This window comes from Mus musculus, chromosome 5 (genome assembly GCF_000001635.26).
Source record: "Mus musculus strain C57BL/6J chromosome 5, GRCm38.p6 C57BL/6J".
NCBI classification, from domain to species: domain Eukaryota; kingdom Metazoa; phylum Chordata; class Mammalia; order Rodentia; family Muridae; genus Mus; species Mus musculus.
The window spans coordinates 30,882,869-30,910,292 of NC_000071.6; the positions used below are offsets into that span (position 1 = coordinate 30,882,869).

The 27,424-nt window shown below is 48.0% G+C and overlaps 2 protein-coding genes, 1 long non-coding RNA gene and 2 other non-coding genes across 25 annotated transcripts; 3 read left to right on the plus strand and 2 right to left on the minus strand.

Annotated features, from left to right (window-relative positions):
- Positions 1–3,296: 3,296 nt before the first annotated feature.
- Positions 3,297–6,087, minus strand: Gm35795. The gene is made up of 2 exons (XR_376844.2): positions 5,979–6,087; positions 3,297–5,126 (listed from the first exon to the last, which is right to left on the minus strand). It is a non-coding gene; the product is annotated as a predicted gene, 35795 (long non-coding RNA).
- Positions 5,215–5,303, plus strand: n-TYgta9. Its single transcript is given in 2 exon segments — positions 5,215–5,251; positions 5,268–5,303. It is a non-coding gene; the product is annotated as a tRNA-Tyr (tRNA).
- n-TAagc15 lies at positions 5,647–5,719 on the plus strand. The gene has a single exon. It is a non-coding gene; the product is annotated as a tRNA-Ala (tRNA).
- Agbl5 (ATP/GTP binding protein-like 5) lies at positions 5,771–23,798 on the plus strand. 19 transcript variants are annotated; one of them, XM_006503868.4, is made up of 17 exons: positions 5,831–5,974; positions 7,252–7,512; positions 7,731–7,902; positions 8,006–8,092; positions 8,192–8,355; positions 8,945–9,122; positions 9,570–9,748; positions 10,137–10,593; positions 11,033–11,202; positions 11,507–11,642; positions 12,129–12,331; positions 12,898–13,112; positions 20,185–20,340; positions 21,835–21,947; positions 22,241–22,287; positions 22,763–22,893; positions 23,248–23,796. In XM_006503868.4, exons 2-16 carry the CDS (start codon positions 7,298–7,300, stop codon positions 22,809–22,811), a joined length of 2,541 nt encoding a protein of 846 aa, XP_006503931.2. In that variant the 5' UTR covers positions 5,831–5,974; positions 7,252–7,297; the 3' UTR covers positions 22,812–22,893; positions 23,248–23,796. The 19 variants fall into 19 exon arrangements, 17 of the variants coding, with proteins under 17 accessions (XP_030110236.1, XP_006503931.2, XP_006503936.2 ...); XM_030254378.1 differs by lacking the exon at positions 5,831–5,974 and adding an exon at positions 6,089–6,656 and having other exon boundaries at positions 23,248–23,647; NM_001048192.2 differs by lacking the exon at positions 5,831–5,974 and adding an exon at positions 6,138–6,213 and having other exon boundaries at positions 23,248–23,798.
- Ost4 (oligosaccharyltransferase complex subunit 4 (non-catalytic)) lies at positions 23,648–24,939 on the minus strand. Of its 3 annotated transcripts, none has more exons than NM_024460.4 (3): positions 24,797–24,920; positions 24,531–24,668; positions 23,648–23,898 (listed from the first exon to the last, which is right to left on the minus strand). In NM_024460.4, the coding sequence occupies exon 2, from the start codon at positions 24,665–24,667 to the stop codon at positions 24,554–24,556; it is 114 nt and encodes a 37-aa protein (NP_077780.3). In that variant the 5' UTR covers position 24,668; positions 24,797–24,920; the 3' UTR covers positions 23,648–23,898; positions 24,531–24,553. The 3 variants fall into 3 exon arrangements, with proteins under 3 accessions (NP_077780.3, NP_001128164.1, XP_006504134.1); XM_006504071.4 differs by lacking the exon at positions 23,648–23,898 and adding an exon at positions 24,277–24,290 and having other exon boundaries at positions 24,797–24,939; NM_001134692.2 differs by having other exon boundaries at positions 24,531–24,920.
- Between the last annotated feature and the right edge of the window lie 2,485 nt (positions 24,940–27,424).

Below are 27,424 nucleotides of genomic sequence, written 5' to 3' on the forward strand. Positions count from 1 at the left end.
CAGTAAGTGCTAACTACTCAGCTATCGCTACAGCCCCTACCAAGATTATCGTGATGGTGATGGTGACCGAGCTCAGCACTTCAGACATGTAGGTACTTTTCCATCCTTGAGTCATTTAGAACTTCAGCTCCTGCAAAAATCTTTGCAGAAAGGGGTATTGTGCAAATCTTAGAAAATTAAACGTTGAAGCCAAATCTGTTTTTATACTGTAAATATCAAACCAATCTCATTGTTAAGGAGCTCTGATGAAGCAGTAGACTATGCTGACTTTATCGGAGCTTTGATGATTGGAAGAATGAGCCTTTCAGCATTGTCGCCCACTTTCATATTTGCAGTAGCCTTTTGGAGGCCCGGGTAATTCACTATGAATTTAAGGCTTGTAGATTCCACTTGTGGAAAAAACTGTCATTGGAATTTTGGTAGGAATTGCATTGATTTATATTTTTTTCTAAGTAGGGCTTGCTATTTAAACAATATTAAACCTCCCAAACCAACTGTCATGTGTTTCCATTTATTTAATGTATTCAGTTTATTATTGTAATGGAGTGTGCATGGGGTAAGAACAAGCTGAGAGAGTTGGTTCTCCCACTGTGGGATCCTGGGGCTTGAATTCAGATCATAGGATACTGACTTTCCCACAATAAATAAGAGTTCCTTCTGCTGCTGTTGTTGCTGCTCCTCCCCCCTCCTTTCTCCTCCTCCTCTCCCTCCTTCCTCCTCCTCTCCCTCCTTCCTCCTCCTCTCCCTCCTTCCTCCTCCTCATCCTCTTCCTCCTCCTCCTCCTCCTCCTCCTCTTCCTCCTCATCCTCCTCCTCCTTCTTCTTCTTCTTCTTCTTCTTCTTCTTCTTCTTCTTCTTCTTCTTCTTCTGCTTTTTTGTTTTTTGCTTGTTTTTCAAGACAAAGTATCTACATGTCACCCTGGCTGTCCTGGAACTTGCTTTGTAGATGAGACTGGCCTCCACCTCTCAGAGCTCCGCCTGCTTCTGCCTCCTGAGTGCTGGGATTAAAGGGTGGGCCACCACCTCCCTTCTTCTTTTTTGTTCATATGTTTTTGAGTCAACCTAGGTAATTTGTGTGTTTCTAGGAATTGGTAGGATGTATTTAAATTACCTAATTTTGTTATATAATTATTTGTAGTATTTATTTATGGCTTTTTCAAGACAGGGTTTCTCTGTGCCCCTTGGCTGTCCTGGAACTCACTTTGTAGACCAGGCAGGCCTCAAACTCAGAAATCCGCCTAGTACTTATTTTTAAATTCTTTTACTTTATATGCTTCTCTTTAAAAAGTACATTTACTTTGTGTGTGCGCACGCGGGTGCGTGTGTGCGTGCGCTTATGTGTAAGTTCATGTGCTACAGAGTCAGTATCTGTGTGTGTGGTATATGTAGAGCTGAGAGGACAATCTGAGAAAGTTGGTTCTCTCCCTCCACTGCATGGGTCTCAGTGTCAGACAGACTGTCAGCTTGGCAGCCCTTACCTGCCGAGCCCTCATGACAGTCCAAGTGCTTCTGTTTTAAAATCTATACCCTGCTGGGCATGGTGGTGCACACCTTTAATCCCAGCACTCAGGAGGCAGAAGCAGGCAGATTTCTGAGTTCGTGGCCAGCCTGGTCTACAGAGTGAGTTCCAGGACAGCCAGGGCTACACAGAGAAACCCTGTCTCGGAAAAAACAAACAAACAAACAAACAAAACAAAAAAACTATACCCCATACTAACCATATTTCAAATAAACTAAAATAGGACAAAGTTAAAAAGAAGATATGCAAACACTCAAGTTTTATTTGCATATTCATTTACATAATAATGATATGCTAAATATCAAAGCAAGAATGGATGATAAATGTTTGTGCACAGAATTTTCAGATGTGTCAATATGATAAAGCACCACTACAAGGAAAGAAAAGAAAAGAAAAGAAAAGAAAAGAAAAGAAAAGAAAAGAAAAGAAAAGAAAAAAGGAAAAGAGGAGAAAAGAGAAGAAAAGAGAAACCTGGAGAAAAATATTTGCAGGAAATATGCAATTTTTTGTGTTAAATCTACTCTAAATCAAAAAAGCACCGAACACAAAATTGTGTGTGTACATAAACTATGCAAGTGAACAGCACACTTGCAAAAAGATTCATTTCACCAATAAAGTAAAAAATGTAAGATGCAACATATTTTGCCCATTATGAGGGCCAGGGAGTGGAATATGATGGTTTGTATATGCGAGGCCCAGGGAGTGGCACTATTAGAAGGTGTGGCCTTGTTGGAGTAGGTGTGTCACAGTGGGTGTGGGCTTTAAGACCCTCATCCTAGCTGCCTAGAAGTGAGTATTCTGCTAGCAGCCTTCAGATGAAGATGTAGAACTCTCAGCTCCTCCTGCACCAGGCCTGTCTGGATGCTGCCATGTTCCTGCTTTGATGATAATGGACTGAACCTCTAAACATGTAAGGCAGCCCCAATTAAATGTTGTCTTTATAAGAGTTGCCTTGGTCATGGTGTCTGTTCACAGCAGTAAAACCCTAACTAAGACACCCATCATTAATAAAAAGTCTTTCTCTCTTTGCGTTTATTTATTTAGTGTACTGTGTGCATGGGTGTGCATGTGTGTTCTTGTAGAGGTCAGAGGACAGCTTGAAGGAGTTGGTTCTCTCCTTCTGCAAGTCTAGCAGGCCCAGGGAATCAGACTCTGGCCTGGCAGGCTTGGCCATGAGTGCCTTCACTGCTGAGCCATCACAGTGGCTCTGAAGGATTCTTTAATAGTTTTGTTGTTGTTGTTGTTGTTTTGGTTTTTCGAGACAGAGTTTCTCTGTATAGCCCTGGCTGTCCTGGAACTCACTCTGTAGACCAGGCTGGCCTCTAACTCAGAAATCCACCTACCTTTGCCTCCCAAGTACTGGGAATTCTTTATTATTTAAATCAATGATTTGCTATGATAGAATCTGTATATTATGGGAGATAAATTGGAAACTTTTAGCAGACGGTAGAAAAGTTTCATACTTCTTGACCAAACAAGTACATTCCTTAAAACCTGTCAGGATAACAGAAATATGGCCAAAGAGTCCTAAGAATGTGCATGCCGGCCTTGGTGGCTCATACCTTTAACCCCAGCAGCGGCAGGCAGAGCACATGAGATCTCCAAAGCTTAAAGGTCAGACTGGTTTACATATGGAGGTCCAGTCTAGCCAGGTCTAAATAGGGAGATTCCATCACAAACACAGACACGAAGAGGCAAGGGTGGTGGTGCAGGTCTGTGGTCCCTAGCACTTGGGTTAGGAGCAGCCTTGTCTCAAAACAACAATAAAACCAGAATAATAACAGTAACAGTATTTATACTGAAAATTTAAATATAAACTCTCCCATAACAAGATAAATAGTGTCAAAATCAAAAGATGGAAAATAATTTCAAAATGTCTTTGATGACATCAGGAAGTGATATTGAGTAACTGAGTTCAACTTATTAAAGTAAACATTGACAAGGCTGTGGAGAAATTAGAATCCATGCACACTTCTGGTGTTGCATTCAGCTCTAGCCCATGCTTTAACATACAAAAAAAAAAAAAAAAAAGGAGAGAGGAGGGCAGGGACTGCTTGGGAAGACGGAAACTTATCAGGAGTGTAACAAAGAACTCACGGGATCAAAACAAAACAAAGGATAAGAACGTTAATAAAACCCAGTATTTATAGTTCATATATGCTAATAAAACCTTTTACAAATGTTGCCGCTGGGAAGTAGCTTGGCCATTCCTAAGGAATTAAATATGCTATGTTACAATCCAATTCCTAGATACATTCCTAAAAAAAAAAAAGAAAGAAAAGAAAAGAAAGAGAACGAGACTGGAAGCCGGTTAACAAGTAGTTGCCAGAGAAAGAAGGAAAGCGAAGCTGGGAGCGATTACTTGAAAGGCAATGAATGTTCTTCCTAGTGACTTAAAAGTTTTGATGGGATGTGCTGGTGCATGCTCTGATCTCAGAATTCTGGATGCAGAAACAGGCGAATCTCTTCGAGTTGGAGAAAAAATTGGTCCCGGGCTCCAGCCTGAACATTAAAAACAAACAAGCCCTCTAATAGAGAGGTGACATTTGTACAACATTGTGATTGTACTACAGGTCACTAAAACGCTCACTTGGACTTTCCCTGATCAGTGTAGGTGGAAGACCCCTTTGGGAATACTTGGTGCTGTAGACTTGAGAAACAAAGGGATAAGTATGTTATATGAACCTCAAATTTTAAAGGCTTCACAAAAATAAAACAAGGGAGAGACAGATAGTGGGGTAGGGGGTTGTAATGAGGAAAAGAAGGAGAGGAGGAGAAAGAGAGAAATATGAACTGCTTCAAATGCTAAGGGCATGCCTTGAGAACTATAGGCAGATGAGTTTTGGTCACGGTAGCAACACGCTCCCCCCCGCCCCCCCCATCAGAATGAAATCTAAGTAAGATTTCAAACCACCTCTCTACCTAGCTGGGTGTTTCAGAACTGCGACTGGGGGAGGGTTCCTGGACCCAACCACTCCGCCAGTCAGAGCAGACTGCACAGAGGACCTGGGCGTTGAGTTTGTTCCTTTGTTTAAAAAAATGGGTGAGCTTTCTGTGAGCCAATAGAGGGCTGGCCCTGTGAGGAAGAGCAACAAATACGTGAGCCAGATAAGGGGTCAACCCATCACGGCAGAGAAGACACTTGGTTGGCAGTGAAGCCCAGGTGGGGCGGAAACCTTTCCCAGACCTCGACCATAAAAGCGAGGTTATAAGCGACTAGGGCAGGACCTGGGACTGCACCCAGCCAGTGGGCTCGGAGAGTAGGAGTCCGGGCCGCCGCTGCATCCCAGCGTCCAGGGCATAGGGGTCCCTCGCTCCCGTGGCTCGGTCTTCCCTTCTGGCCTGGGTCTCGGTGAATGGACCCCGACACTTCAGCTGACGGAGCGAATGTCTTTCGCATCATCAGAACAACATGCTTTATATACTTTCATCACGCCGAAAACCAAAGGAAACCTGGAGCAGAAGCAGCATTCGTAGTCCCAAACACCGAAACTAATGTCTGCTTAGCGAGAGGAAGGCCGCCCCAGCTTTAGCCTCAATCCGGCTCACGGCGAGCTCCTGCCGCAGGGTGCGAGCCTGCAAGCCCGCCTTTCTTCTGGCCCGGGATCCTTTAGTTTACGCAGAAACACATTAGGGAAAAAAAAAAAATCTTGGTAAGCATTAGAGGGAAAACTGCAGCAGCCCGACGCAGCGGGGCCTTCGATAGCTCAGTTGGTAGAGCGGAGGACTGTAGTCAGTACAATATGGTAATCCTTAGGTCGCTGGTTCGATTCCGGCTCGAAGGACTTCGTGCACTACTTTTAGTTTACCTACACCCTAGGTCAATTGCTCCGTGGGGGAAACGCTTACTTGAGGATAGGCAGTGTATTTTCCTGGCTACGTTGAAAACCCCTTGAGTACATATAGCAGTTAAGTAGTCGAAGTACAACGTACCTTGTTCGCATATTAGGTGTTAAAGCTATAGTGACATGTACTTCAAGAAAAGTCCTTATTGCTTATGTATGTATTACATGGCTCTGTTTCAAAATCTTGCTGAGGGCTCCATCCTACTTTATATTGTGAACTACATTAGAAAACTGAGTCTCAGGAAACCTTGTAAAGGTTACAGGAAGGTACAGCACTACAGCTGGGGGATTAGCTCAAATGGTAGAGCGCTCGCTTAGCATGCGAGAGGTAGCGGGATCGATGCCCGCATCCTCCACTTCCTTTTACACACCATCAGGCTCATGATCTGTTGTGTCCACGTTTCGTTACACAGTAGAGCTAGGAGCACGGTAAACAAAGATCGGCTTCACATGCTATTTTCTTATTCACAGGTAAGTCTTTTCCTGTTTCCTGCTCACTGCTCTGTCTTTCCCGCCTCGGGGAGGCGGGCCGTTAACCGCCTACAGAGAAGACGCCTAGTGAGCCGCACACGGCGGTGGCCCGCGGAAGCCCCCAAACGGCCCCCTCACAGGTACCTGCCAACGTGCACGGAACCCTGCGTGGCGACCAATGGCAGTGCGCTTTACTGGGCGGGTAGCCAGCTGCAGCTGCGGCCAATAGGCAAGAGACTTCTTGTTTCCTGGCAGAGTGGGGTCCCGGCACCGCGGCTCTCTGGTTTTGTGTGGGTCCCGGGTGGAGGGCCCGGGTGCCGGGGCCCGAGGTGCCGCCTCGCTAGCGGGAGAGGGAGCGGGAGCAGCGGCCCGGAGAGAGGTGAGGGGCTTCGCGTGGACTGCGGCCCCGCCGGCAGGCCCCGCCCCCTTCTCAGCCCGCTCTGCCGGAGCCCCCGTCGAATGCCACCCCGCCCCCCGGCCTGCCGCGGCCGGCCCGCCGACCCCGCCTTTGGTTGACTCCCTCTGCTCCTGTGGCCTCACCTCTGACCCCTAGGACCCGCCTTCCTGTCCGCCAGTGTACCTGTCTCGACCCCTCCCACGCTTCCAAACCCCACCCTGCCCTGGACAAGCCAGGCAGCGCGAGGGTCCTCGCGAATCGAGGAGCTGCCTGCTGCTTCCAAGCGGGACTCTACTGGCCCAGCCTTCCTAGGGGTGCTTAGGACGCCCGTTACCCACACCTTCGAGGGTAGCTTTTGCACGGGCTCGTGTCTACAGGGCGGGAGGATGGAAACAGACCCTAATTGGAACTGAGGTTCAGGGCAGGTGAGCAAGTGGCTTTGGCCGGGCATAGGCTACGTTTTCATAATAGGCGTAGTAGAGGAAGGGGGTGGTAGCAACGCTCTTCAAGGTCTCCGAGAAACGAGTATAATTACAGTCGGTGCTTGTGAAGACAAAAGAGGTAAAGAAAGGAAGCTACCATTTACACTTAGAAACTTGGTTCTTCTTGCTCCGGGCTGTCCAGTACAAAGCCAATATAGGAAATTTTAATATGGCCTCTCCCTCATAGAGTCAGTGGCAACCACCCGACCTCGAGTCTCTGCCTCTTAGGTTGTTAAAAAGCTTGAGAATCTAGCGTTTTCCAACTCAACTAAGGAAGCTAGTGAGCATTCGATTGGGGAACGGTGGTGATGTAGTAAAATAGGGTGTTTTTAGGTCGCTCATACTCCTTGGGTGTCCAGGGACAGAGTTGTGCTTTCTCTTGATCTTACTGAAAGGCTACTTCCAGGTTTTCTATGAATAAGAGCGTTTTGCTTCATAGAGTAGAAAAGACATTTCTCATTTATCCAGACATACCAAACACATTGTTTCATTTTCTGCCCTTCCTCCCTATCCCAACTTTGATTTTTTTTCCCCCCAGCTCTCAGGGCCTGTGTGGGGCAAGAGGATGCTTTCCCAGCCCCACCATGGAGCTGCGCTGTGGGGGATTGCTGTTCAGTTCTCGCTTTGATTCAGGGAACCTAGCCCATGTGGAAAAGGTGGAGACTGTGTCTAGTGATGGGGAAGGCGTAGGAGGGGTGGCAACAGCCCCCGCTAGTGGGTCTGCTGCTTCCCCTGACTACGAGTTCAACGTGTGGACCCGGCCTGACTGTGCTGAAACGGAATATGAAAATGGCAACAGGTATGAGGACTGCAGGGGGTGGGAAGGCCGAGTGCTTGGATGCATCCTATAGTCAGGCATTGACTTTGAGCACCAGCACAGTATCTCTTGTAAACCCTCCCCCCTTCCCTCCTTACCAGATAGCCCTTTGCTGTTTGGACTTGATTTGATTCAGCTTTCCCCACATCCTCTCCCTGGCCCTCCCACAGCCAACAGCTGGTCTCTCTTTTGGCTCTCAGGTCATGGTTCTACTTCAGTGTCCGGGGAGGGACTCCAGGAAAGCTTATCAAGATCAACATTATGAACATGAACAAGCAAAGCAAACTGTATTCCCAGGGCATGGCCCCCTTTGTGCGCACACTGCCTTCCCGGCCACGCTGGGAACGCATTAGAGAGCGGCCCACCTTTGAGGTAAGTTCTCCAGTAGGAGGGAAGACTGGGTGTTGGTAGAGGAAACACATTTTTGAGAGAGAGGACCAGGCAGCTTTTAGTATCTTCTTTCTTCCACCCCTAGCTGGGGTCCAAGCTGAGCCCCTGCTTCAGCAAGCCTGAAGAAGCTGGTTCTCATGTGGAGAGTGTCAGAGGGAGGGAGTTGGTAAAGGTGAGAGAGGCATGAGGTCAGTTCCCAGCATCCCCACAGGAGGAGCTCAGTGCTGACACAGATGACATGTTTGCCCCCTCTTCCTCCTCTGCTCCCCAGATGACAGAGACACAGTTTGTGCTATCCTTTGTTCACCGTTTCGTAGAGGGCCGGGGAGCCACCACCTTCTTCGCCTTCTGCTACCCCTTCTCCTACAGTGACTGCCAGGATCTGCTGAGCCAGCTAGACCAGCGCTTTTCAGAGAATTACTCTACCCATAGCAGGTGCTAACCCCATTCTTCCCCCTACTATACTGTGGATTCTGTAGTACCTCTGCTGCTCCCAGCATTTGTTCTAAGAGCTCTTAGCCAAAACGTCACCAGTCTTGTCCACGTGTAGACAAAGGTGTTCCTTTGCCACCATAATCACCTGCCCAACGCATGCTCCTCCAGTTCTCTTGAGCTATCCTGAGTATAGCCAGCACTGTGGCTGCTCAGCATGTCTTCTTCATCTTCCTCTACGGAGGGCAACTCTCTATGTACACAGATTAATCTATCCTGATGTACCACAAATTAGGAAAGCAAACAAAAAACTTACTCTTAAATAATAGAGCTGGAGGAGTGACAGCAAGACAGCTCAGTGCATACAGAAGGGAGCTTGCTGCCAACCTGATGATAGGAAAAGCTTCAGTCCTGTGTCTGCACCTAGCAGTGCGAGCCCACACATACCCTTAGCCTCACCAGTTCAAGCGACTATGAGGACCCAAAAGTCATGGTGAGGGACCAGATAATTTAAGTCCTGAGCTGGCAATGCTGCCTGCATGCCTGGTGCTAGGACTTTAGGGACTTCTAACTATTGATTTTATCCCTGTAGTCCTCTGGATAGTATTTATTACCACCGAGAGCTTCTCTGCTATTCTCTGGATGGACTTCGTGTAGATCTACTAACAATCACTTCCTGCCATGGGCTTCGAGATGATCGGGAGCCCCGACTAGAGCAGCTATTTCCTGATCTCGGCACTCCCCGACCATTCCGTTTCACAGGCAAAAGGGTAAGTAAGTGGGAAGAACATGAAAGCCGTATTCTTGGGTGGAAGAGAGGGCTCAGTTTTAAGAATACTTAATACTCTGTTACAAAGGATCCTTGTTTGGTTCCCAGCACCCACACTGTGCCGTGGCCTGTAACTCCTGCTCCAGGGGATAGAATGACTTCTTGTGGCTTCCACAGGCCCCCACATATATCAGTTGACATACACAGAAGTAAAACAGTAATCTAACCTCATCCTATCTCCGGCCACTGTGGATAGCTTACAGCTGTTACCTCTACACATTCTGGACCCGGTTTATCTTGTACCCCAGGGTAGAGGATTAACAATCCTGTACCTCTGGTAAACAGCCATCTAGAAAAGGCTCTTTCTGCCTCAACTACTCTTGCCCACCCTTGTCAGGGTGGAAGTATAGCGCCACTGACCTCCTGTCTGCTTCCTTCTCCACCTCAGATATTCTTCTTAAGCAGTAGGGTACACCCTGGAGAGACTCCATCTAGCTTTGTGTTCAATGGCTTTCTGGACTTCATCCTTCGACCTGATGATCCCCGGGCACAAACTCTCCGTCGACTCTTTGTTTTTAAGTTGATTCCCATGTTAAACCCTGATGGTGTGGTCCGGGGCCACTACCGGTAAGTAGCCAAAACAGCCTTTCTGCCTTTTCTCCAGTCTCATGTCTCACTTGGCTGTGCAGGTCAGCCAGCCTTCTGACTGGTTTGTATTTCCAGGCCTCTTGTACCCTAACCAGGGCAAGCCCCTCTAATCTTCCACTGAGCTGAGAGGGGTGTAATCATGTGAACACATCCTGGGTGGGAGCAAATGTCGGTGAAGACTAGCTGGGTGGAGGGAACTGTCCGTGGACTATGGTGGCATGACCGCACATGAAGGAAGGCTCTGTCCTTCTTTCCAGCATGACTTAAGCCTTTCACTTTACAAGTCTTCAGTGTCCTTGTCACCTACCCTAATGTCTCCTTTGGTGGCCCAGACATCTAGAGCCTGTTGAGTCCTGTCTTCCTACAGCACGGACTCCCGTGGAGTGAATCTGAACCGTCAGTACTTGAAGCCTGATGCCGTCCTGCACCCGGCCATCTATGGCGCCAAAGCTGTGCTGCTTTATCATCACGTGCACTCGAGGCTCAACGCCAAGAGTCCCACGAACCAGCAACCCACTCTCCATCTCCCTCCGGAAGCCCCTCTCTCTGACCTCGAGAAAGCCAATAATCTCCACAATGAAGCTCACCTCGGGCAGTCACCTGATGGGGAAAACCCTGCGACTTGGCCTGAGACAGAGCCAGCAGAAGAGAAGACTGACCCTGTGTGGCTTATGCCACAGCCAATTCCTGAACTCGAGGAGCCAGCCCCTGACACCATCCCCCCAAAAGAGAGTGGTGTTGCTTACTATGTAGACTTGCACGGACATGCTTCCAAAAGGGGCTGCTTCATGTATGGCAACAGCTTTAGTGACGAGAGCACCCAGGTAGGACTCTGAATCCTGTGGCAGTCAGTCCTGCAGGTTAGGAGATGAGGGGTAGTTACAAACCAGGGCAGGGGAGCCTTCTAGAGGAGCAGGAAGACCTGTGCACACCACCTCAGCACAAGCTTCAAAGGATGGAGAGAAGGCACTAGGGCCAGAGAGCTTAGCCATTGCATCATGGTGTCTGAGTGAAGAACAAGCCCAGCACCCCCGTCTTCCATAGAGCTGAGAACCAGAGAAGGAAAATTTGGAGGGGAATCTGAGCTTAAAAGAAACAGTGCTAAACAGTGACGCGTGAAGAAAACGTGGTTACTCCTGATGGTTGTGATGTTGTATGCGGGTGACATATGCGGCAGAGTAACACGACTGTGCCTTATTTTTCTTGTCCTTGTCCCTTCTTTCTCTGTCATTTTCTGAGTTCCCCTTTTTTCTCCACACACAGGTGGAAAACATGCTATATCCAAAGCTCATCTCCTTGAATTCAGCCCACTTTGACTTCCAGGGCTGCAATTTCTCAGAGAAGAACATGTATGCCCGAGACCGTAGAGATGGCCAGTCCAAAGAGGGAAGCGGCCGTGTCGCAATCTACAAAGCCTCAGGGATAATCCACAGGTTGGGAGGAAACTGGCATAGTCGAGAAATAACTTCTTTAAAGGAAAAAATACTTATTCCAGGGTGTTTGAGGGGCTTGAACCACGCAAATCTTCTCAAAAGAGAGCCTCAGTTAGCAAGGTTGGCATTATTCTGGGAGTTCTTCACGTTCGGAGGACTTCCTGGGCACATGGTTAGTTGTTACTTGGGAATCACAGCATTTTCTCTTGGTCTTTACTTGTTTCAAAGTGATGACTATCTTAGACCATCTTGGTGTCCCTCAGTGTTCTGCTGCAAGACACTGACAAAGATCTCTGTGTCTTAGCTACACACTTGAATGCAACTACAACACTGGACGCTCAGTCAACAGCATCCCTGCTGCCTGCCATGACAACGGGCGCGCCAGCCCCCCTCCCCCTCCGGCTTTCCCCTCCAGATACACTGTGGAACTATTCGAGCAGGTAGGATTGCATGGAGTAAGTGGGGAAGGGGAACCCCAATCTAAGATCCTCTGCAGGGTTAGCTGTTAAGGTAATAGGCGAGAACACAGGTGTAATTTCTGACCCCAATCACAGACTTTACTCTGGTACATCTAAGTAAATATGTGGTCTGAGCTGACCTCTCTCATGGGTTCAGGTCACTCCTAGGTTTAATAGTATACCATTAGTGTAGTCTTGATGTGTCTTTTTCTAGGCACATAAGAGAAATAAAACTGTAGGTTTTAAACAACACAAACTCTTCTGGGAAGGTCATGGTTCCATGCACAGCAGCCCCTGCCCTGAACAGCAAGTTGTAAATGGACCTGAGATAAAGAACCAGGGCGCAGGGTTCGGGGCACCCACTGTTAGGTCCAGCCTCTTGTCGCCTCTTGTGCTGGGTGCCACACTGTTGGGCAAACAGCAGCTAGAGTAGAGGATAAAGACACTGAAGCAAACTCACCCACACAGGTGGGGCGAGCTATGGCCATCGCAGCTCTGGACATGGCAGAGTGTAATCCGTGGCCCCGAATTGTGCTGTCGGAACACAGCAGCCTCACCAACCTGCGAGCCTGGATGCTGAGGCACGTGCGCAACAGCAGAGGGCTGACCAGTGCTGGGAACATGGGCGCGAGCAAGAAGCGAGGGGCTCGAACCCCTCCCAAAAGCAACAAGTAAGGAGAGGAAAGGAGTAGAGGGAAGCTGGCCAGTTAGCAGTGAGCTTGTGGGGAAGGCCACGTGGGGAATGTTTCCTGGGTCCATAGAAATTGCTGAGACTACCTCGGCTTCTGAGAATGGGAACCTCTTCCCTTCTCCCTAGAGCTACATCTAAGGAGCTGAAGATCCGGCCAGGGACTCCTAGATCCAGATCCCACAACCCACTGTTTCTGTGGCTGGCAAGGGTGTGGCAGGCAGGTCTCAGGTCCCAAAGGTTGTGAGTGACTAGGTGAAGAGGCTCTAGAGCGAGCACCAACCAAAGGAGACCTCTTTGTCAAGTCAAGCTACTTAGGATTGATAACCCTTCCACAACTAGCTGGGATGCTCCGAGCTAGACCCTCATCCACAGGCAGACATCCCTGGTTCCTGGGATGCTCCGAGCTAGATCCTCATCCACAGGCGGACATCCCTGGTTCCTGGGAATGGGGTCCTATGCTCTTTTACCCCAGAAGTGAATTTTAATCGCCATATCCTGAGGAAGCTTTCCCAGGCCCAGGTTAAACTAGCGCCTGCTCTTTTGCAGCAGCTTGCCTGTTTCCTGCTCTGAAAATGCTCTGAGCCGGGTTCGCAGTTTTAGCACCGGCACGAGTACTGGTGGCAGCAGCAGCAGCCAACAAAACTCTCCACAGATGAAGAACTCTCCCAGCTTCCCTTTTCATGGCAGTCGGACTGCGGGGCTACCAGGCCTGGGCTCTAGCACCCAAAAGGTCAGCCATCGGGTGCTGGGCCCTGTCAGAGGTAAGCCAGTCTGGGAGCCCCTGCAGCAGGTGTTTGGTTGCTTGGGGCATTGCTGGGGAGAAAGAGCTTGAAGACATACAAGGGGCGGATCAATAAAACTAGTCTGTAGCAGAAGACGCTGCAGCCTGTCCTGCGACTATGGTGTTCCCGCGGCATAACTTCAGAGCAGTACTGGATATGGCCAGTCATAGATAGAAGGCCCGGCGATTGTAGCTTCAGCACATACTAGGAACCAGGGATATTTCCAAGGACAGAACACTAGCTACAGCAGTGCCAAACACAGACATGGAACTTCTATCAAGGACAATGTCACAGTGTCTTCTTGTTGGCAGGAGGAGGAAATGTCTTTAGAATTTAAATGGTAGCACTGTAGAATGCAGAGCACTATCCACCGCCTCTGTGGGCTGAAGCTTCCTGGCTTCACAGCAGTAACCCCAAGGTCCCAGCTCTTCCAAAGCAAAGCAGAGCTGAAGCAGCTCACTGTGGGCTTATAGACCACCGGCCTGCCCCTTCCCCGCAGTGCACGGGTGCTCAACCAGTAAGTACCCTTGGATCTTACTTGGTAAGAGACTCTGGGTCAGAAGTTTATGACCAAAATGTGGGCTTGCAAGGGGTGGAGATTGGGGGCAAGGTGAGGAAAGCTGGCAGGAATCTGGACTGTGAGGAGAGACTTTTGTAGTATTACTCTAGAAATATATATATATATCACAAATTAGTACTGCTGATGTGTGTTCTGGGCCAGACCTGTAAGGTGGAGATAAGAGCTTTGTGGTCCAGTTTTAGCCATTTCTGTGAGGGTTTTTCTGCTGTTGAGCTTTGGGAATGGCCTTGATATGGGCAGGTTTACAGAGACAGTGTTTGTAACTGACTGCTAGCTAGAGAAGATGCAGCGGGAGCCCAGCTTCAGCTAATTAGAGCATTCCCATTTCTGATAGGAAACTGGCTCTGTTTATATTCCAAACCCCCTCTGAGATTCTATCTAACTTAGGAATAAATAATTATATGCACTGTGCTTTAAAATATTAGATTAGTAATGATCATGCTTCATATTTAGATAGCATTTAATAACAATAAAAGGATATCACAAAGGGTTTCACGTATCTAACCAGGTGGAGTGGGATGGATAATAGTCCCATTTTTCTGATGAGAAGACTTCAGAAAACTATTTTAGGGATGGCTTATCCAAATAGATGTGGTGGCACACACCTATAACCCTGGCTAGGTAGGCTGAAGCAGGAGACTAACACACTGGAGGCCAATCTCAGCTTCCTAATGAGACTCTATCACAGGGGGGAAACTGGTGAAGAGTGAGTTATTACTTTTTTTTTTTTTTTTTTTTTTGGTTTTCTGAGACAGGGTTTCTTTGTGTAGCCCTGGCTGTCCTGGAACTCACTCTGTAGACCAGGCTGGCCTCGAACTCAGAAATCCGCCTGCCTCTGCCTCCCGAGTGCTGGGATTAAAGGCGTGTGCCGCCACTGTCCTGCAGAGTGGGTTATTCCTTAAGGGGCAGGTCCCCCGCTTGTCTTTGAGGCTCCAGTAACCTAGTCTCCTATGTTATATCTGGGTAAAGATTTCTTATTGTTGGTGGTGGTGGGCTTTTTTGGTTTTGTCAGGGTTTCCTAGATCACAGCTTATAATTTCTTCATCAGCATTATAAATTCTCCATCCTGGACCACAAAGGGCCTTTTCTATAGATCATTCCTGGAGAATTCAAGGCAGATTTATAATATTTATTTATTTATTTAGAGGCAGGGTCTTGTTCTATAGCCTAGATTGGCTTTGAGTTTAGAATTCTTTTGCTTCAACTTCCCAAGTGCTGGATGATAGGCTGGCCGATTTCCAGCTGGGGGCAGATTTTGGTATTAAATTGTTTAATTGACATCCTCCAGCTCCACTTCCTGATGCAGAACTCTGCACTGAAATCCTTGAGGTGGGGGCCATATATTCTATGTTACTTCCTCAGAGAACTAACTGAAAATATGCAGCCTGAGTACTAAGTAATTCTTGGTTGACTGACGTGGAACTTAACACAGGAAACAAGATAGCAAATACAACATAAAAAGTATGTGCGCATTATAAACATCCAGGCCGTTTGCAGCGCTACTGTGGTAGGTCATAAGTAATTAAACAGAATGCTCAGTTGAGAAACAACTTTGAAGAACAAATAGTATGTGGCTTGACAAAAACAACATCCCCAAATGAGAATGACAGCCACGCTCAGAAACACAGCTCCTGGAAGACAACAAAACTCCACACTGAGTTGGCATACAAAGGGCTAGCCCTTCACCCACAAAGCTTGGTGAAGACACGTGGGAAGTGTTTTAAAAACAAGGATGTTGAATTAAATGAGGCATACGGTAGCAACTGTGGTTGCTTCTAAGAAAAATGGGAACAAAAGGAACTGCACTGCACACTTGCACAGGGAGACAGGGGCTTGCAATCATGACACATGAGCTGACCTGTACCAGAGTCTGCAAAGGAAAGAAATCTAAGAATTAGAAGGACCCAATAACAGCAAAAGACAGATGAGCTAAGAGGCTTCAAGCTGTGCGCTAGAGGAAAGTTACAGTTAAGACACAGTTGGAGCTGGGAGTGGTGGCGCAGGCACTTGGGAGGCAGAGGCAGGTGGATTTCTGAGTTCAAGGCCAGCCTGGTCTACAGAGTGAGTTTCAGGACAGCCAGGGCTACACAGAGAAAACCTGTCTCGAGAAAAAAACAAACAAACAAACAAAAAAAGACACAGTTGGAAACAAAATTGAAAAGCCATCTTAACAGGCATAGATTCCTAAAGACATCTATGGAGATGTCTTCTTGGCAGAACCATAAACAGGACAAGTGGAGGAGTTGGAGATCTAAGTCACCATGTGGAAGAACCAAGTGAGAAGGCACGCTTCCTCAGGTGGACGAGCTTGGAACAGAATGGTTAGAGAACCAATACCCTCCAAGGCTTGCATAAACATGGCAGGAAACTGGGTTTAAAATCAAGGGGTCAGGATGAAAGTTGTATCAAAATAGACACTGTAGAGAGTTTAAAAAGTGAGGTCTTAAGTATCTAAGAGTTCCCTGGGCATTTACTGGCACAATTCTTTTAAGACCCCACGAAGGAAAACTGGTTCTGATTTTAGATAGGGCTGCAATGCAAACTAACATTTGGACGTGGCATCTTCAGTCAACTATTGAAAAAACATATTGTTCAGTGTGCTCTGTCCTACCATGTTCGCTATAGCATCTGTTGCCACACTGCTGGCTCTTCGGCCTCAACCACAGCAAGCAATATGGAAGTGTTTATTTATTGTGACTTTCTGTATGTCTGTGCATAAAGATACATGCCTCAGCACCCGTGTGGTGGGGCGAGAACAACTGATGGGCATCTATCATGTCTCTTTCTATCATGTTGGTCTTGAAAATTGAGCTCAGTTTGTTAAGTGTGGTAAATTTTACTCACCTATCCTGGCTGGCCTGTTTTTAAAGCTAGGAAAAAACATGACTCCAGACCTCAGAAGTTTTAACTTGAAATGTGCTATACTTTCCAACCCCCAAATTTGGATTGTGATGATCACTGTTATCTTGACTTGTGAATTTATTTATAAAATTCTGACGTCAGGTGTGGTGGTGCATGTATGTAATCCCAGCCCTTGGGAGAGAAAGGCAAGTTGGGCCTTGGGCTAGAGAGTGAGTTTGAGGCCAGCTTGGACTATATGAGATCATCTACCTACCCACTCCCCATAAAAAATTCAGTTACTGTTTATATTATATTTAACTATACATTTTATTGGTTTTATTGACTTGAACAAACATGAGATTGGAGGTTCCAGGGAGCTTTCTCAGAAAAGATCTGGCCAGCTCCGCCAGCAGCATAAGGCAGGCAGACAGGGAGCTGGTCTGAAAGGCACCATCTCCAGCTGTGAGCTAGCCCCGGAAAAAGGCCAATGAATCTCCAACTCAGACAAACAAGAGAGCTCCTAGTGCAGGAGGCCAAGAAATCCTAAGTCCCAGCACCCGACTTTTCCCAGCTGCAAAACACACTCACCTACCTTCCCAGATCTCAGCACAGCTCCAATCTACTGTCTCAGAAATGGTATCAGAGAATAGTACAGAAGTGAGAAAAGTCAGAGGCATGCACGGCACTGCAAAATCAGAAGTGAACGCTGGCGGGGGTTGGGGGGCAGGTCGGGGTGACAAGGCAGCCTCTCCTGTACATTAGACATAAGCAAGTAAGGCACCCCCACACCCCACACCCCCGGCACACACAACTCCATAGTCACGTAGTAGCTTCCTTCAGTTTTGCATTCTGGAAATCTCATTTGCATGATCCTCATCTTGCCTTTCAGCCTATCCAGCCAGACACTAATATGAAAGATGAGGCACTTAGGTATGAAGGCGGAGCCTCTAATTGTCTTCCTATTACCAGGACCCTCTCATCCGACCCCCAGCTATGTCATCCCAGCTGGATTATCACTACAAATTATCTGGTCTATGCCTTGGCTCAGTTAGCAGGCAACTTTTGGTAGAGTAGGTAATACCCACCTATCAGTGAGTTCTCTGGAGGGAGGGAGTCCATAGGACTTGCTGTCTTGACCACCATTGCCACTTCTATTCTTTCAACAGCAAGCAGTGTCAGGCAGTGTCTCCCAACTCTAGGGAGACACTAGCACTGTACCTAGCACTTCAGTGTGCAGTAAACATCTATGTGCTGAATGGAAAGTTTGATTAGGAGTCAAGTTAATGCTTATCTAATCTTTCTAATTCTTTTAGGGTTATAAAAGCCCGATACTCGAGCATTCAAGGATTCAATAAGATCTACAGGGAAAGATGTCCCAAAGACATGTTAGAGATGACATTCTAGGTATTTAATCCTCTGGGATTAAAGGTGTACATTCAGGTTTTAATCAGAATCACAAGGTCTGTACACTCGAGGATCACTGAGTCACTGATGGTGGCCACAAGTCTCTCTGACTTCTGCTATCCTATCAGCGGTTCAGCTCACTCCCACTGTGCCCTGAACTCTGCTTTTGTGTTCTTTGCTTTGCTTCTTAGACTCTAATTGTATGCTTTGTAGCATCACAATAGCCAGAAGGGCTTCCATCCTAAGAGCACTCACTCATTCTGAGATTCATTCTAGGTAGCTTCAACTTAGAGACTTCAGAAATACTTTTTGAAACAGGGACTCATTAAGCACAAGCTGGCCTAGAACTTGTGACCTCCCTGCCACAGCTTCTGAATGTTGGGATTACAGGCATGTCCTGCTCTGTACATGCCTGGTACCGCCTGCTAAGATCCAGTACAGACAAGATGAAGTTAACTGTCACTAGCGTCCAAAATTAGGCTTTTCATACCTAACACATGTAACTTGTATTAGAGGACATCTAGAATATTGACATCACCATTTTATTTGGTTCGATGATGATCCAAAAGTATCTGGCACCTGCTAAAGCCGCCGACCCTGCAATTCCCCTATCCCATCCAGCACCATCTGTCTCTCTGGAATCCCACCCCCCAGAACGTGTAGTAAAATTCCAGCCAAAGGATATACACCAGAGTACTACCCCTAACAGTTCAGTCTGCCCTTAAAGAGGTGACTGACCTATAAACGACGATTAGCCTTGTGAAGAAAAAAAAAAGGGCTCTAAGAACTAATTCTGCCTGAAAATGGCCAAGGCAACATTTACAGGGAGCTGGCATTTGAGATGGAACATGGAAGATAAAAAAAAAAAAAAAAAAGAGAGAGAGAAACTGAGATTTCAAAGGACCCACAGAGCTCCTAGCAACAGTGGCTGAGGTGTTGAGTGATCAAATCAGTATTTTTGTTTTGTTCTGTTTTTTGGAGACAGGGTTTCTCTATGTAGCCCTGGCTGTCCTTGAACTCACTTTGTAGACCAGGCTGGCCTCGAACTCAGAAATCTGCCTGCCTCTGCCTCCTGAGTGCTGGGATTAAAGGCGTGCACCACCACGCCCAGCTCTCAAACCAGCACCTTAATGGCAGAAGGCCTGGACACAGCAGACTGGACTCTGGCTGTTCTGTGCTGAAAGGGTTCATGTAGACTATATCTTTAAAAGACTTCCAGAATCTGAGATGGCTCGTGACTCAGCAGTTCAGAGCACTGGCTGCTCTTCCAGAGGTCCTAAGTTCAAATTCCAGCAACCACAGACATGGTGGCTCATGACCATCTGTAATGGGATCTGATGACCTCATCTTGGTGTCTCTGTGGAGAGCTACAGTGTACTCATATAAAAATATATAAATCTAAACAAACAAAACCCTTCAGACCACACATCGCAATGCCTGCATACAAATCCAAGCATGGAGGAATCCAAGCATGGAGGGATGCTCTGGCAGGAAGACCAAAAGTTCAGGTCTAGCCTCAGCTCTATAGAGAGGAAAGTCAGTGAATCTGTATTGTTTCTCTCTCACCCAAGACACGGTGATTTTTTTTTTAACCAGACTTCTATTTTAGGATGATAATTGTTGGCACCAAGGGTGAATATATATATATATATATTTGTTTGTTTGTTTTTTTAATCCAGCTGAGAGAAAGTAAAGTGAGTGAAAAGACTTGTATCTAGAGACCACTGCAATTGAAGAACCATTAGGATTTGACTAAAGAAATTCAAGGGAGGGAACTGAAAACTGAAGCAAGCTTTTTAGCAGACAGGGACAAGGAATGGACTGGGGAGAAGACAGATTGAGTTTGGCAGCCAAGGACTTAACAGGTCGAAGTGTCTGACAGAAGACATTCTGGGAGAAAAGGGCCTTAGAGATTTAAAAATTTAAGAGGAGACAGAGCGAGGTCAGATGGCTAAGCGGTAGGAACATCAATGAGAAGAGGATCGGTTAGAAGAAAAAAGCCCTGCAAAGCCATGTTTTAGAAGCCAAGTTCAGGAACTTATCAAACTGGTTGGATGAGGTATGGACGACTGGAATACCAGATGTCTCACTGAGTGGGCAGCTGATTTGTTGAGAGCTTGAAAACAGGCTTCTGGCCGTGCCTGGCCAGGGGAAGCACGACAGTGAAGCCTACCTTACACTGTCTCATTTCTTGATCTTTTCCCTGCTTGTGTCCTTTCCACTCAGAGCCCCGATGCTCAGACAGAAGGCGGCGACAGCAGCCACTGAACCATCGCTCTACCACAAGCAGCCTGGCCCCATCCCCAACTCTGGCTAGTTCTGGCCCAACCTCCTCACGAAACATGGGCTCCTGCCTCCTACCCAATTCACTCAGCTTATCAGGTCGGTACCCACTGCCCCTGAAACCTGAGTTGCCCACTTTCTTCCCTTTCCTACCACCCAGGGCTTAGACAGGCTCCTATCTAAGCCTCGAGAAGAAACTTCTTCAGCCATCCTGCTGCTTAGCCTGGACTTCTTTTTTGAACTGCCCTATATATATATATATTCAGGCCACGTCAGACCAGGCGCTGTTCTCCTGGTACCTCACACTCCTAGCACGTGCCTTTGTACAGGAGGCTGGGACTCAATGACATGAACTGTAAAATAAAGTAACAGTTACCATACCCTGGATGACTACTCTGCACAGGCGCTGCTCTAGACTGTCAGTCCTCACACTACAGTTCAAGGCCCGAGGACTTTTCTACCTGCAAAGTGCTACTTACCCAGGTGCCCCAACTCCAAGAGCTAGGATAAAGTCGCAGGCCTTTCACCTGTCATTACTACAGATGGCATCCTATACTCTAAACTCAAAGCCACACCCAGTCCTCTTTTAGAAACCCAGTGATAAAAGGAACTAAATGGAATCATTTTTCCTTTTTTTTTTTTGAAACAGGGTTTCTCTTTGTAGATCAGGCTGGTCTCAAACCCAGCAGCCTCTGCCTCCAGAGTGCTGGAATTAAAAGCATCACCACCATGCCAGGCAGGATTGTTTCCTAGAATTGAATCCAACGTATACTGCACCAACCTATCCATTTTTAATCAGTTGTTGTACAGAATGGACTTGGGTTTTTGTTTTCTTTCTCCTTTTGAGACACGGTCTGTGTAGCTCTGGATGTCCTAGAACTCATTATGTAGACCAGTTAGTTGGCCTTGAGCTCAAAGACACCTGCCTGCCTGTCTCTGGAATGCTGGGATTAAAGGCGTGCCACTATGCCCAGCTGGACTTTACTCCTAAACAGGATTGGTGTAAGCTCTAAACTTTACAGATTGAGCTAAGCCTGAGGGTTTGAAGTTGCAGCTTCACTCCTTGGATGAGATTAGAACTTCTCACATAAGCCGGGCGTGGTGGCGCATGCCTTTAATCCCAGCACTTGGGAGGCAGAGGCAGGCGGATTTCTGAGTTCCAGGCCAGGCTGGTCTACAAAGTGAATTCCAGGACAGCCAGGGCTACACAGAGAAACCCTGTCTTGAAAAAACGAAACAAAACAAAACAACAACAAAAAGACCTTCTCACATATGACAACATCTAGAGAGGACTCGGTTGTTGCCACGGGAAGGACCTAGGGGTAAGGAGCACACAGTAGTTTAAGGAAGGATGGCACTAAACACCCTGCATGTACTAAATCACCAAAGATAAATGATTGGTTTTCAATGATGCTGAGGATCAAGGGCTACTGATAGAGCTCAGAGGTTGAGCACGGGCTCCAGCTTAGCATGAAATACTAGGTTTAATCCCCAGCACCATAAAGGGAACACAACAAGGCCAAGAAACTGATACAAGGGAAGTTACCATCCCTCGTAGTCCTACCTTGATGATCAGTCCCCTCTGTTCTCTAGGGAGCAGCTGCTCATTCTCGTCTTCAGGGGACAAGCCAGAGGCTGTCATGGTGATTGGGAAAAGCCTACTAGGGGCTGGTGCTCGGATCCCTTGCATTAGGACTCGATTGCAGGTAAAATTTTTGGGGTCTTTCCGTGTTTTTAGCATTAGCAGAACCCATCAAGACACTCTTGTGAACACTGGGGGTTGGGCTGGGGTAGGGGAATGCTCCTTCCTGATTTACAGCCTTTTATATCCAGTCTGTCAAGAGTTGCTGTGATATCTGTGTGTTAACCTTCCCAGTGGTAATCAGCTAGGTTTTTTGCTTGCTTCAGACTCCATTGTCCCTGCCAGATGCACCCCAACCACAGCCTACTAGCTTTGGCTTTCCTACCCGTCCTTAGCTTCTCCTCTCTTTCTGACCAGACCTGCCAGAGGAGAGTTTCCGCCAGGAGGGGTCCCGGATTCCCCAGGTAACACATCTGGTTACTGCTCCTAATAACACCCTACCATCACCTCCAACTCAGACAAGCTTCCCTTCCTAGTTTGACTGTAGCTAGAGGCAGAAGCTGACTGGACGGATGAAGCTTAAGCTGCTCTGGCAGGGGCGGAGGCTGAGAAAGCTGAGGGCTATCCACCAGTCCACTCCCATTTTTCTTCATAGTGCTTCTCTACCCAGCCATCTCTTAGCCATGGGATACCCATGGAAGTGAAACGCTGGGTTCTTTTGCCACCCTTAGATAAGTAAGACCCGCTATGCTGTCATAAATTGAATCTGGAGCTATAGCTGCCACCCTGTCTCATCATCTCAGTTAGGAGCAATGCTCAGGAATTCAGGGTCCCAGCACCACTGCTGACTTCTGTACCAGATTCTTAAGCCTGGAAACTCTAAAAGCAGAAAAGCCTCGTGGAAGAAGCCAACCTCTTAGTCTACCCCTGTCTACACAGGCTAGGCCCAGGTTGGGCCGGAGCTCACCGCCGACTCGCAGAGGGATGAGAGGTTCAAGCCCCACATCCCCCATCCCCCAGACCAGAGAGAGCAGTGAGCTGGAGCCGGGACCCCACTCTGCTACACCAGGGTGAGCACCGGAGTCCAGGCCTTCATTCCACCTCTCATTTCTACTATTCCTCCCCCCCATTTCAGCATTCAGGATAATCTTCTCCCTTTTCATTGATCCCAAAGACTAAATGCACTTTCATTAAGAATCTAGTCCCTGATTTTTATTGTACCATGGACTCAGTTTTCACTTCAAAGCATAACTTCTAATTAGTCTCGAGACACTGGCTAGCTGACTCTAGTGACTGGCAATGATGAACCTGCCTCTCCCTACCCAGCTTCACACTGCCCTTTTCATTTCCCAGCCCCTGGCTAACAGACCAGAAAAAGGGGGTTGTTTCCACAACCCTGATTTCCTGTCTCTTCTCTGTTGCAGGCTGCCTCAGGCCGGCCCCCCACGGCCTCGCTCTGCCCCCGCCTTTTCTCCTATTTCCTGTACTCTATCTGACTCCCCATCCCGGATTTGTTACAGCAGGGGGCTCTTGAACCAATGTGAGGTTTGTTTTGTCCCTAAATCACCACCACTCACTATTTCTCCCAGGGTCTGATAATGCCTTTACCTCCATGTCCAGGATGTAGCCCTAAGGTGAGGGAACACAGTGAAATGATACGTTAGTCCCGTCTTCCAGCTGCTGGTACCATGTGACAACCATAGCTCCTTGGAATGTCGGCCACACTGTCCAAGGCCTTGCAGAACATCACCTTAAGACAGAACAAAACAGGGACCTGCTCCCTCCCACTCCCCCACAGCACAAGATTTTGGGACCACAAAAAAATATATATCTATATATATATATCTATATTTTTGTATTGGGGGGAGGGAGTAGAAAAGAAAGCAGCCCCTATACTGGGCCCTATTCAGTGGCAGCTTCTTGCTCCATAGGGTTAAGGAAGACTTTGAGGAAATAAAAGTTGTTTGGAAAAATCCAGGTGTAGTTGCTTTGTATGCTGTGATGGGTAGGAGAGATGAAGTGAAGTGTGAAGGCCCTCACACCCTCCATCTTGCCTCAGACTATGTCCTGGAACCCTAGAAAAAAGGGGAAAGACCCGAAGTAAGGAAAATGCTGCAGCTTCCTTGCAGGGCTGGGGAGGTCCTTAAGGAGCCAGCCCCCATCTAACCCATTCCCTTTATATTATTTAAGCACACTTGGTTTCCAGACTATGCTCCCTCCCTTTTTTCTCCATGCTTTCTATTTGTAGTCAACCCATAAAACGTCTTTGGCTTCAGAACATGGAAATAAGTCTCCATCTTTCACTACCACGCCCCTCCCCCAAATTACTTAACGCCTCAGGTTCCGTGGGAAAGTGGGACTGTTAAGGGCTTGATCCCCCTATATTGGCAGTTACTGCCTTTATTTGTACTGGTCAGCGCCTCCGTGTAACCATACCCTATAACTTTGGCCTCTATCTCCTGGAAACCTCAAAATGGGGAATGAGGATGGCTCCGAAAACCCATCTTCATTCAAAGAGTAAGCCGTTTAGGGGGACTGAAGCAGAATACATCAAGGCACTGTACACAATGCGAACGAAGGAGCTCGGTTCTGGGCTATCAGGCTTGGCTCGACACTTTCTGACTTGAAGTTCCCTAAGAGTGTAGGCCCTGGATCGGCCTCACCACTCAGCTGTCCAGAGTCTGAGCGCTACTGCCCCGACCGTTACCTGGGGCGGAGAAAGCGCCACTTTCATTCCTGCTTCTTGGGGTTGTTTACTGCCACGTAGTGATAGAGGACCACAAGCAAGAAAAGCGACACGCCCAGCATGTTGGCGAAGATGGCGAGCTGCACGTCCGTGATCATCCTGTGGACAAGGGGAAGGACTGAGCCTCGATTCACGCACTCCTTGCTCTCTCACTAAGCCAGATCCTCGCCACCACGATCCAGCCTCCGCCGGGCTCGCCTATGAAACGGCGCCTGCGAGCCCCTCACCTGACCAGCTTCAGCCGACTCCGACACTACAGACGCACAAACTCGAGGTAGGCGACCTGAGCCGGAACTTCGTAGTGCTAGCTGGGGAACAACGCGGCACTTCCGGCTTCTCTACCCTGCCGTCTCGTCTGCTCCGGCGGCGCGCGCAAAAGAGCCGGTCTTAGGCGGAGCCTAGAATGGCCGTCCTGCGGCGAGGGCGGAACGGGGCGTGGTCCGCTCGGCAGGGGCGGGAATCCCGCCCGGGTCGCAGCTGGCTGCAGCTGGCGCGGCGGAATCCGCGGTTAGCTTCAGACGCTGTGGTGACAGCCTCCCTGGAGCCCAGGAGTGGGTTTAGGCGAGGGTGCAGCAGGCGGGAGGCTGGGCCTGACCTCTAGGCTCCGACCCACTTTCCTGCCCACCCTTCGCTTCCCTGCTCGACCCAGCCAGGTGCTTCCTTAGGGTCCTGCCCTCCCGGTCCCCTCCCAGGCTCGCTGGCGTGGGGATGGAATGGAAGGTGATGCAGAATAGGGACAGGATTGAGGAGGCTAGTGCCCTCACGGGTGGTAGTCTTTCTGAAACCACAATCCTACCAAAGAGGCGGACCATGACAACTTATTTGATCAGTGCCAGTTTCAGGCCAGTGTGGGGTGGGCGTCAGAATTAGGGTGGACTCTCTGATAATCAAAAACCAAACGTGGGGCCTCGGCCAAGTGGGAAATCACCCCACGGGTGTGAATGAGGGGGTAGGAAAGGAAGGGCTGGGACAAGCCAAGAGGGGTCGTAGGTTTGTGGTGAGGAAGAGAGTTGGCTGCAATAGACATTCAGACATCCGAGGGTCATTGGTGAGGGGAGCAGCACCCTGAATCTCTTCAGCCCTCTATCCAGCGAGAAGTAGGTTTCCCCCTTTTTGCTTTCTCCTTAGCTTCGCCATAAAAGGGAACGATGTAGAGCCAGACAGGGCCAGGGGCTGGACTGTTGCTCTGGAGCTGTCAGGGGTAATGGAAGCCAGTTGCCCTGCGGTAAAGGGGGGGCCTGGGCTCAGGGGAGGCCTCTGCTTCTCTGAGCCAAAGAAAACTCTACAGGAGCTGCTATAGGGCTGGAGCAGCTGGGACAGGGGACCAGATTGCCTCCTGTGTGCACAGTGAGCTGGCTTGCACTATTCCAATGTTGGTTTCTCTGGTCTCAGACTATCAGTGGTTTGTGTCCAGTTTGCTCATAAGCTCAATACTTGCCTTCAGTAGTTAGTTTACAGCTGCCTACCTCCTCCCACCATGTCCAGCCACCACCTACTGTTTCCCAGAAGTTTCATATTTAGAAATCCCGGGCCTACGTGCCCTCCACACAACATGGTTAAAGCCTCAGACGTGCTCTCCCCAGGCATTCCTCTATGAGTTTGTGTGTCCTCAGCTCTGTCCTGAGAGAGTGATGTCTAGATTTTAGGATTACACATTATTATGCTTCGTGTCTCCTGGAAAATTGGAGCAGATCCAAGTCCAACCACTTAGGTATGCAATTGAATCAGAATTAGTCTATGGTTTTAAAAGAAGCAGTACCTCTAGGCTGCCCGTGGCCCGAGAAGCCAGCTTCAGCCTTCAAAGAGCCAGAGCAGGGTGCATAGCATCCTAGACAGCACAACTGAGAGGCGCTTCCACGACTTGTTACTGTTATTTTATTTCCTTATTGGTAAAGAAGGAAATAGGTCCAGAAGGTAATCTAACTGAGGCCCTGCAGCTGGCTAAAGACAGTTCTTCTGACGTCCCCCCTCCCCCACAAACACAGTAGTTCGACTCAGGAGGTTGTCCAAAGGTCGGGGACAAACGGGAAAAGATTTATTTTAGAACTACCCAGAAATGACCTTTGCCTCCCTTTCCCTTCCTGTGCCTAGGTCAATGAGTCTTTATCAGCTTTCCGTGGGTCATCTGGCCTAGCGCCTGAAAGCACTGAAATAAAAACTAGTCTCAGGACCAAACTAGACTCAGCTAAGAAATGGCAACGCTTGATAAAAATCCTGGATGGAAAAGTATGTGGGAAGAGAGACCGGAAGAACCTCATGCTGCCAGGACTTGGGGAAGGTGGTGGGAAGACACTTGTGGAACTTAATCCCTAGTTAATATGATGATTTTTTTAAAGTTGCAATTTAAATAAGATTTCATAATGTAGCCCAGGCTGGCTTCAAACTCAGGATTCTCCTGCCTTTGCCTCCCCAGTGCTGGGATTACCCGTATGAGCAACTACAGAGTCTGCGGTTTAGGATGGAGAAAGCCATAACCTTGGGGAAGGAGGGAAACTAGTCCTGAGTCGCAGGGTAGTCAGCTCCTAACGTATTCTACCTGGAGAGCGGCCTCGAAGGCAAAACAAACAAACAAACAAACAAACAAACAAAAAACAAAGTGCTTGCATTTGGCAGCCATGGAGTGTGGCTTGAGATTTCTCACAAATGGGTTGGCAAAATGGCTCAGAGGGTAAGAGCACTGACTGCTATTCCGAAGGTCCTGAGTTCAATTCTCAGCAACCACATGGTGCCTCACAACCACCCAAGTTGAGATCTGACACCCTCTTCTGGTGTGTCTGAAGACAGCTACAGTGTACTTAATTATAATAATAAATAAAAAAAATATTTTTTTAAAAAGAGAGATTTCTCATGAGCTT